An 11,061-nucleotide genomic window follows, 5' to 3' on the forward strand; every position below is an offset into this window, starting at 1 on the left:
CTACCAAAGACTAGGGATGAACCACAAACAGTTCTTTGAAGAGGGATGGAGAGATAAAGGTTTCATGCTCTTATCCTTTAGAGAGAAGACCCCAAGATCACATTCGCGCGTGTAGATGTTGAGACTAGAGAAGAAAACACAATTGCCTTGGCTCAACTTTATAGGAAGGCTAATTTCGTTGGCAGAAATAACTTGAATTCCAATCTCATCAATCAACAAAACACGATCACTCAAATCATCAATCTCTATCCATCGAGGGCCACATATATCAAGTTTAAAGATGCGAAATCCTTTGGTCCGAAAGTATAATGTATCCCAAAAGGATGTATCCATAACATGTTCAGTAAGATGAAGAACTAACAACAACTCATCCCCATCTCTTGTCATACACACCTCACTTTTAGTATAATACTGAACCCCATCCTTGACCTCAACGTGACTTTCCTTTGGAATTGCATTTGGATTGAGCATAACCAACCTTTCAGATGTAATGATATTGGAATCTCTGAGATTAAAAACAGTCACAGAATTATCTGATACACGTGACGTCATAGCATATAATTTCCAATCAAGAATTACAAACTGATTAAAATAAGTTGGTCCATATTCATCTGTTAGAATTATAGTCCATGACTTGTCAGCGACCTTGCAAAAAGCTAACTGTTGTTTCCTTCTGTTGTTTGGATGATAAGAAAGGATGCGAGCACAAGCCACCACAAGAAAGTCAGAAGAATCTGGCGTAGACGAGAACACGAGTTTAACAGAAACATCAGTAACAATCTGACCTGAAAAGAGTGGCAAATGTGGGAGTTCAAACTCTTCACCAGAAACTGGATTGGAAAACCAAACCAAATCATAACACTGATTTTTGTGATAATAGAATTTTCGGAACGCCATACACCCTTGAACCAAAAATACTCCATCAATGTAACCATGTTTCCAAGTTCCAGGTGGTGCAATGGTGTAAGAAGTGTCTTCTTGTGTGATGTCTATAAGAGTGGCGGATCCAAGAGATTTAGGAAGCAACATGAGGAATGGAAATTGAGGAGCAGGGGGACATGTTCCCTTGGTTGCGACAGCATCATCAACTATGCGTCGCCATGATCGACATACTCGTCGACACTTGAGGTAATCCACCAATGTTAACTTTCGTAGAATCTCTTCCAACAATTCTTGTTGGATATCTGACCAACCACCGTTTCTCTCTTCTCCTCCCACCATGGAGGATCAAACAAAACCCCCTTATTGCTTTGTGAATGCCTAAAAACCCCTCCTTTTTTTTGAACGTAAACCCCTGCTTTAACCCTAGACGAAGTATATTATCCTAGTTTTTCTTATTTACTCATTGCATATTTTTGATTTGATACAAATCTATGAAAATATTGTTTTGATTTTTTTTTTTAATATCAATTAAGATTATCATGAAATGATGCGACAGCTTAAAATTAAATATTTGTTCTAATCTTTTATATTTTTCAATTTTTTATCCTTTTTCATCATTTTACTGTGATTTATGAGACATTTCAATTAAGAAAAAGCTTGGAAAGCAATAATTATTTATTCACACCTCAAAATGAGGTGGAATGAGGTGGATGAAGAGAGAGATATGAAGAAAAGAAAAAGTAAGAGTGAGAAAGTATAAGATGTGATAAATGATAAGAGGAGAGAGATAGAAATAAAAATAGGTGAAAATGAAGTGTATAAAAAAGAGGTGTGTATATATCATTACCCCTTGGAAAGTGTTTGCAACTATTGTTTCAGGCCTATATCCTCAGTTGGGAGCTTGTACAAAATATTGTCAAAGAGACTATGGGCTATTTTGGGGGAAGTTATTGATGAGAGACAATCACCATTCATCGGGGGACGATTCATGCTGGATAGTGTTGTGATTACTAATGAGATTGTTGAGGAAGTTTTTTTTTTAGATAAGCAGATTGTTGAGGAAGTAAAGCGGAGAAAGAAAGAGTGTATTGTGTTTACAATTTTTTTTTGGAAAGTCATATGACTTGGTAAGTTGAGACTTCCTTTATTACATGATGGGAAGGTTGAAATTCTGCTAGAAATAGATCAACTAGATTAAAGGTGCACTCAGTTGGCCCTGGTGTCCTTATTGGTGAATGGTAGCCCCACATAGGAGTTTATCCTTGAGAGAGGATTGTGCCAAGGTGATCCGATCCGCTAGCTTCCTTTCTTTTTCTAATTGTGGTAGAAAGGCTGAGTGGGCTAATGAGGCAGGCCCAATACATGAATTTATTCTGTGGATACAATGTAGGAGATGAGGAGGTGGAATTAGCGCTGCTACAATTTGTGGACGATACGCTATTCTTTGGTTAGACAACAAATCAGAATATCTGGTATTGAAAAGCATGCTGGGGTATTTTGAGCTCATGCGGGGCTTAACAGTAAATTTTTCTAAAAGCAAGTTGGCTAGGATACAAGTGAATGGAAGAGAAACTTAGGAATTTGCTGCTATGTTAAATTGTAAGGTCATGAAGATTCTATTTGTGTAATTGGGGATTCCCGTGGGTGCCAATCCGAAGAAGGTAGCAACTTAGGAGCCAGTAATCAGGAAATTCAAGAGGAAACTTGGATCATGATAATATTTCCATAATATTTTCTAACCCAGCTCATCATGAAAGATCAAAACACATACATGTGGATTGTTGCTATATCCGAGAATTGGTTCAAAGTGGAAAAATCAAGCTTGTTCTTGTACAAAGCAAACATCAGCTAGCATATTGTTTCACAAGTTGGGAATTTTAGATATATACCATCCAACTTGAGGGGATATTAGCTCATATACACATTCATTTGCTAGTTAGAGGTTCATTAGTTAGTTACTTTACCTTTGTATAAAACACTTGTAACTCTCTTTTTTTTGACAGGAAGAACGAACTAGAGATTTTCCTCCTTAATTAAGATTGGCAAAGAAAGGACACCTAATTACAACAATTGACGAGCTATGTTTACAACATCAACGGTTGAGTTTATTTTGCATGTAAGAAAATGAAAATAACAACTTAATTAACAAAGTCCCAAAATCCCAATATTTACTTTATCTATAGGTTCTGTTGGAGGGTTTTGGGATTAATTTACACAATGTTAGCTTCATGCTTTAATCAACAACTTCACCAAATGGAGTCCGAATTGAATGGTTGCTCCTGCTGATGTTGCTGCTGTGGCATACACTCTAAAACTCTTGAAGAAGAAGCACTGAGATTATTTGAGCTCAGGTCAGTTCCAAGGTGGTGGGAAACTCCTTGAGGCATCATGTATGATGTTGCAAAATGTTCTGCAGCTGCAGCTTCTTTTTGCTGATTATAACTTCTAAATTGCAAGGCCTTGAGAAGCAAAGAATTTACAGAATTAATGTTTGGATTCAGCAACCCAGAAGGCCATGGAAGTGAGGAAACACCAGTTGCAGGTGGCCAGTTCATGGTCAAGTTCATGTTTGTGTTAACATTATTGTTACTCATGAGATCATAGTTGAAAGTTTGTGCTGAATTAATGTTAGTGAGTCCATGACCAGATGAACTTGCAATGTTGTTTAGATTTGGCAGCTCAACATCACCAAATTCATTGACCATTGAGGTTGTGTCACATGGGGATTCTGGTTGGGAAGATGAAGTTTGTTGTAGTTTTTTGGCTGCTGTGGTCTTCTGAAAAACCCTACAAACAACCCATTCGTCCTATAAAAGTAAAGATTACAGAATGTGATTATTCTCACCAATGAAACCAAAGCATGGTGATGAACTTAATTACATATTGACATTCTTGTACAAAATAGTGTAAACTTATTTGTAGACATCTAAATAGTGTAAACATCCAATAAACACCTTAAAGTAGGAAAATTAGAGAAGAGAGAAATAATTAATATATGTAAGAAGATAAGACTAGCGACATGGTTGTCAATCTGAGATTACCTAATCTCGTGGAGAGAAGGTAATCTCGTAACGTAATCTCGTAACGTAGTCTCGTAAGAGATTACCTCGTGCAAAAATGATATTTTTAAACTATAATAATGATTAAGTCACACTAATACTACTAAAAATTATCCAAATTATCTAACAATGAAAATTAAAATCAAGCATAAAATTACCAAATATCCAAATCTAAGGTACATAAGTCATAACAAGTTAACAAAATATCAATGCAAGTTAGGATAAACTTAAACAAATAAGTCAATAGTCATCCAAATTTAAAATCCTACAACACCATCGAATTTAGAACCACTAGAATCATCATCTCCATCATCACCATCAAGTTATTTCTCATATGAGATAGACATAGACCCTCCAACATTAAGATCAAGGACCAAATTCTCACTGTTGTCTAGAACTAGTTCAATGACATCCACAATATCATCATCACTATCAATCTCATTCTCCTCTAGATCTACCTCTTAAGTTATCCATTCATCATCAGATTGAAGTGGAAAGAACGACAAAGTTTAGTGGAAATAACGGCAGAGAGGAGTGAAGACCCTAAAATTTGTGGGTTAAATGACTGAAATAGCCCTGGACATAACAATTTTTGATATTTTTGACAAAACAAGCTAATCTCGTAATCTCTTGTAATATCGCGGTAATCTCGCGATATTACAAGAGATTAAGAGATATCTCGAGATATCAGCTGAGATTTGAAAAAACAGTTATTACCCCCCGTTAGTCTCGTTTTTGGTACGTGATATCGTAATCTCGTAAGAAATTAAGAGATATCTCTAGAGATTGACAACACTGGCTAGCGATAAAAATAAGTGTCGGTTGCATGTCTACATTTTTTGTATGTTCAAGTATCATTATAGAAATTAAATACACAAAAGTGTAACTAAGCTGATTAATCATATTGACATATCTTTATAAATTAAGGATAATTTTTAAGATTCGAAATATGTGTATCACAAAATAGCAACAACATTCATATACATCTTTTTTTCTCCTCATCTCTTCTATTCTGTCACATCACATTTATTATTTTTCTCTTTTCACTTCAAATATATTTTGGTTTCTAAACCAAAAAATAATCTGCCAATCTTTATTAAATTCTTAGGATAATATCTATTAATGAGCTGAGCTAAATATAGCCCGAAAAGATTTTGTGCAAACCTAAGAACCACTTTTAACCCAATTAAGCTTTTGATAACAAATAAATGAATTCAAAATGTGCAACCGAATGTTGTATTCTTCATTGGAATCCATCATATTAGAGTTGGAAACATCTATATTCTTCCACGAGTTTTTTCTTTTCTTTTCATATGATCAAATTTCATGTAATTATATAGGAAAGTTTGAGTCAATTGTGATGCATTTAATTATACTAACCTTTGAAGTTCTGAAGTGATGCTTGTTTTCCAGCCTGTACTCATGCATGACCCAATTGCTTTTCTCACCCCTTGGAGCCCTACCCTTATAGAAAACTAGGGTTTTCTTCATTCCCACCAAAACCCCAGCTCGAAAAATTTCCTTGTCTTTCCCTGTAGTTTTCCAGTACCCTGATTCAGTGGCTCGGTTAGTTCTAAGCCCTGTTGGATATTTCCTGTCTCTCAAGCTGAAGAAATACCATTCCTTCTCCCCCATTGAAGCCTTACCTGTAAATTAATTACCACACAGAAACAACTAATTAATGACCCTTTATTAATTTATCTAATTTCCCTGTTCATAAAAGACTAGGCAACAGTAATACCATTAAATTTGTCAACTACTGTCACTATTCAAAATTTCAATTACACCATAAAAGATTAATAGAGAGTTGAAATGCTATGTGCATTTCCATTTTATTCATTTTTAAACTAGGAAAGCACAGCACTGGGATATTGTATTTAATAGATGCATGGATTTATAAACAACCACCACATTGCAAAACTAGATTTGGTCAAACTATTAAATATATAGTGTGAAGACGAATAAGCAAAATAACAAAAGACTTCGTTGATTTGCTTGGTTGTTAGAACTGAAAAAGCTGTAAATGATCAAATTGCGGACTTCAGAATGAATAAATTAAGTTTTCTGTACATTCCTCATCAGCTAAGGAACTTAAGCTTCTGAAATTTAATAAATAAATAAATAAACTGAAAAATTCTTAGGGCTAAAGGATGTTAGAGAAAGCATGAAATTCGGTGTCCCATTTCCCGTCTCATGATGAAACAAATTGTGTCATATAAATATGACAATTATAAGATTATACATCTCGTAAATTTAATTGGTAGGACATGAAAATTTTGAAGACACTAGAAGATTTCAGCCCCTTAGGAAAAGTATCCCTATGTATTTTTCCTTCAATTTGACAATTAATCAGCTTTAATATATATATTATATTTTTTTGCAGTAATTCCTGAAAGGATCAATGTCAAATAGGTTGTGTCAAGGAACAAAAAGCCTTTGTAAAAATCAATAAAAATCAAACTTGAGAACAAAACAAAGGTAGTTTTATAAGAGAGAAACATGATCATAGGAAGATATATGCTTATATGATAAAAGGTCATGTTGAAATTAAGAAACTCTAAGAATTAACTACCTGGGAGGTCCCAAGGTTCAGACTTGTTGAGATCAACAACTGCCACAGCTTTGGATGTGAAGTTAGTGTCAGAAACTTTACTTGTAAGATAATATGTGATGAGCTCTTCATCTGTAGGATGGAACCTGAATCCAGGAGGTAGATTTTCCTCCATTTCCTATGCAGCCTTCTGAATATGATCCCTTGAAGAAGTTTACCAAAAATTTAAGAGGGTGCACCACAAATATATATATGATGAAGATGAGTGGTGTTCAAAAGTAAGCTCAATAACATCACCAAGATGATCCTCTTAAAGGCCTCTCCACTTTATGAATTTATAGCTCACCCTTCAACAAGAAGCTTCCTTCATATCTTTGTTAAATACATACATCTAACCCTTTGACTAATATGATATATCCTCCATAAGTTAGAATATAATTACATTTTTTTTTAAATTACTAGATTTCCCTAATTGCCACTAGGGTTTTAGAATATTTACCAAATAAACCAAGAGAAGCTGCGACCTTGACTCTGTCAATGAGGTGTGTTATGTGTCATATTCAATATAATTGTATGAAAATTATGATTTTTTGAAATTTATTATGATGACTAAAGTTGTCATTAATTTGTGCACGAGGGGGTTGAGTCTCTGTTACACCATTTCCATTTAGATTTTAGTTTCCATGTTTTGTTTTCTATGATCGATCCTGTCCAACCACCTCCACCCATTTCTACCCACCCAAAAAATTAAACCCTATGCAAGCTAGTCCAATGGGAACATGGAACTAATTAACTATATTCTCTCTGTCTATACCCACACAGTCATCTCTCCCTCTTTCTCTCAAATTGTTGGAAAAGTATACATATGTAAAATAAAATATATCTTGTATATAAATTTGACTAAAGAGATGTTTTCGTAATATATTTAGTGAAACAAGTAAGGTGGCCGTTATATATAGAGATTACATATATAGAGCAAATTCATCACTTACTGTTGTTCATTTTCAATAGCAAATTGTCTTATTAAATACTAAAATAATTAGACACATCCCTCTCATATAAGACTACATATATAGAGAATGAACTTATGGATGAATTTGTTGAGATTCATTGAAATGTAAATTTCATATTGTTGTGTGTTATAATAATTTTGACATCATAATTATTCTCTAGTTATCGATTTTAACTATAACCGTAATTTTTCTAGATTATATTCTTGTATCATGCTTTCAATTTATCTATGGTTTTACAAATTAAATGACAGTCAATGTACTCAAGATTAAAAAAAATATTGCATAGCCAGTATCGAAGAGAAGCATGCTGATTCTGTAAATCTCAAATAATGTTGGTATTACTATTACCTGGGAGAACTTTGCTTTCATTACTGTTCATGTATACACAACACTTTTTTTGATGTGGAGGTGACTAATATTACTAAGTGGTTAAAATGGTTACCAACCCGCAAGACTGTATTAATCTAAGGTAAGCATTTCTGTTTGACGTTTGTTTCCTGTGTTATATGATCTTCCCTTAAAGCATGCTTAATGTCAATCCTAACAGGAACTTTGTGAATCCTACAAATTATAGTACTCATCATAGGGTTTAATTTCTAGAAGCACACCATATATCTTATATGTCTTCTCTCTCCCACTCTTTCTCTAAATAAAGCTAACTACCAACAATAATAGCCTTTTTAATTTGGCGACTGGGTGGGAACTGATCAATGTAGGAATTGGAGAATATTTGGGAGAGTCAAGTTTTTCTTTTTGAGGCAAAGAGAGTGAAGTAGAATCAAACAATTATTTTTTAACTACTCTGAGTGTTGTTAATTGGGTCAGGCCCATCATCGGCCCAATTTAAGATTTAACAAAGATGGCTGCCAGTTCTAATAAATAAAAAAATGAACCGTCTCTTCTTTTCTTTCTTTCAAAGTTCTAATGAATGTTGAACAAAAAAGAAGTTCTAATAAGACATCTGAAGTCTGTTAATGTAGTGTGAACAAAAAAAAGCCTGTTAATGTAGAACTTGGACGAGATGATTCCACCAATAGTGCTTTGGGGGAGTGAACCCTTCATCTTCTTCCTCCTCACTTGCTCACTACCTCACTCTCTCTTCTCCAGTCCTCCGCTTATTGAGCTTCATCTTTGGTAAGCTCCCTTCAACTCTCTTCATTTTCTTTCTTTCCTTGGTTAGATTTCTTCCCTGCATTTCTTCATTTGCGACAAAGCTTTCGCCATTGCAGCGAGACCTCATTGCATCGGGTTTTAGAACCCATTAGTTGTAGAAGAGTGACGTATTTTATTACTCCCATTCAAGGGAGTGCATATCGAGTTTTAGGGCTCGTTTGGTACACCGTATTAGACATGATAGTATAAGCTTATACAATACATTAAGTACTTATTTATTGTTTGGTGGTCACATTGTATTGTATAAGTTTATACATCAATCTTCTCTTATACATCAAAATGATGATTATTTAATCCACCATATATATGATGGATAAGGCATGATAAGAATGCAATGTATAAGCTACTTGAATATATTTAATCAACCGTCACCACAATCACCCTCCACCACCACAACCTCCACCACCACCGTCACCGCCACCACAACCACCTCCACCACTACCACCACCATTGCAGCCACCGCCACAACTGTCGTCACCGCCACCACCACTGCAACCACCGTTGGTCCGTCGCCGCACCATTGTCGCCACCACCACCACCACGACCGTCACCACCACCACACTCTAGTCATCGTTATCGCCATTACTACCCCTACCACCACCACCCTCCACCACCACCGCCACCGCTGTCGCCACCACGACCATTGTTGCCGTCGCCACCACCATGCTCCACTATTACCACCATCGTTGATACCTTTATACCACCACTGTCACCGCTGCCACCAACACCACCCTCCACCACCACTGTCACCACCACCATCCACCACTGCCGCCATTGCCACTACTACCACTACTACCAGCATCGCCGCTACCTTCACCATCCACCACCAATGCCACCATCATCACCTTCCAATACCACCACTACCACACCACCAGTGTCGCCACCAAATTATACAATGCAAGACCAAACGTTATATAGTATTAAAATTTTATCAGACCTTATCATATCAGGTCTAATACAATCAGGTCTTATATTATACAGCGTACCAAACATGCTCTTAGAAAATGAATGTTTTTAGTTTAGTGTCGCGTTCTAAAACCCGATTGTTTGGGCTGCCAATAAGTGTTAAAAGATGGCCAAAAAAAGGCATAGGTCAACCCCATTTCTTCTTAATTTGGGGAGGTTGTAAAAAGGTGGTGGGGTCCACCTCTACAAGTCCTCCTCTCTCCATCATCCTTAATTACTACTACTAAATAAGGGTGGTTAGCCTCTCTCTCTTCAGATAAACATGTTAATTACCGTAAAATTATTGGTGAAAATTAATTCTTTCTTGAAATTTGTGGTGTGAAATTTGCTGGAAAAATTCGCAAAAAAAAAATTATCAGCTGAGGTATTAGTTGGTTATTAGCAATTCACAAAGGTAATTGATAAATTTCTATTAGTGAGGGTAATCAGGTTGTAGAGGCATGATAATTGAGATGTAAACACTAAATTTATAAGAAGAAATGGTCAAATACTAAGAACTAAAAAATTAAAGAACAAAAAGCAAAATAGCTTGGCAAAGCTTAATTTTGTGGGTATTTTCATTCATCATCATCAGATATTACAATTTATTGTTAGGGATAGATATAAATCGATCGATAGAAGGTCATTGAATAAATAGGTGTAACATGTATTTTTATTTTTATTTTGAAAAGAATGTAACATGTAACTAATAAGAAAATATCTATATGTATATTTAGAATTAATAGACGATATGTAGATTACAAATTCTGACAACATACGTGTGGGTGGAATCTTATGGGAATTTTTATTTAGACCCCTTACAGCTATTCAGATTCTGAAAAAGTGCAAAAATACTTAAATATCTTTAATGAAAAAAAATATAAAAAAAACCCACCCCTCCTCACATTCTTTCTCCTCTCTCCTTACCTCTTTCCTCTTACCCTCACCCCCACCACCACACACCACCACCCACAACCACCGCCACCCCTATGGCCGCCGCCACCATTGCCGCTGCCACTGCCACCACCACCACAAGCTCCATTTTATGTCGTTTTTGAAAATTTTCAATTGTAGGGAGTTGTTATTGTCGTTTTTAATTTTTTTCTGCAAATAAACGCACTTTAGAAGTGCGTGCGTTACGCACTTTAAAAGTGCGTCGTTAACGCACGTATAACCTGCGAAGTTAACACACTTTTAAAGGGCGAATTGCTGTAAATTTGTACAGAACTGATGTCAGATGATTTTTAAAAATTATGAGACTCCACAGTAAATCAAGTTAGAATATTTGGAGATTTATGGTGGAATAAAAAATGTTTGAAATTCAAAATAAAATACCAGATGAAGGAATTTGGCTAAATTACAAAAATCTTAGGACCTTCATAAAAGGTGCTAAGTTATGATCGTTTGATTTTTCTCTTCAACTTTGCAGTTGGTTGAC

The 11,061-nt window shown here is 35.4% G+C and overlaps 2 protein-coding genes across 2 annotated transcripts; both read right to left on the reverse strand.

Moving 5' to 3' along the window:
* LOC130736849 (uncharacterized) lies at positions 1-1,221 on the reverse strand. The gene has a single exon (XM_057588626.1). The coding sequence runs from the start codon at positions 1,219-1,221 to the stop codon at positions 1-3; it is 1,221 nt and encodes a 406-aa protein (XP_057444609.1).
* Positions 1,222-2,921: 1,700 nt separating this feature from the next.
* LOC130738877 (NAC domain-containing protein 100) lies at positions 2,922-6,854 on the reverse strand. The gene is made up of 3 exons (XM_057591062.1): positions 6,514-6,854; positions 5,322-5,587; positions 2,922-3,689 (listed from the first exon to the last, which is right to left on the reverse strand). The coding sequence occupies exons 1-3, from the start codon at positions 6,665-6,667 to the stop codon at positions 3,129-3,131; spliced, it is 981 nt and encodes a 326-aa protein (XP_057447045.1). The 5' UTR covers positions 6,668-6,854; the 3' UTR covers positions 2,922-3,128.
* Positions 6,855-11,061: the final 4,207 nt, after the last annotated feature.

This window comes from Lotus japonicus, chromosome 2, assembly GCF_012489685.1.
Source record: "Lotus japonicus ecotype B-129 chromosome 2, LjGifu_v1.2".
Lineage (NCBI taxonomy): Eukaryota > Viridiplantae > Streptophyta > Magnoliopsida > Fabales > Fabaceae > Lotus > Lotus japonicus.

Coding starts and splice junctions, on each gene's coding strand:
- LOC130736849 (XM_057588626.1), bottom strand. CDS start 1,221: ATGGTGGGAGGAGAAGAGAGAAACGGTGGTTGGTCAGATATCCAACAA.
- LOC130738877 (XM_057591062.1), bottom strand. CDS start 6,667: ATGGAGGAAAATCTACCTCCTGGATTCAGGTTCCATCCTACAGATGAA. Junction 5,588..6,513: donor TGAACCTTGGGACCTCCCAG/GTAGTTAATTCT, acceptor ATTAATTTACAG/GTAAGGCTTCAATGGGGGAG. Junction 3,690..5,321: donor ATCACTTCAGAACTTCAAAG/GTTAGTATAATT, acceptor TTACTTTTATAG/GACGAATGGGTTGTTTGTAG.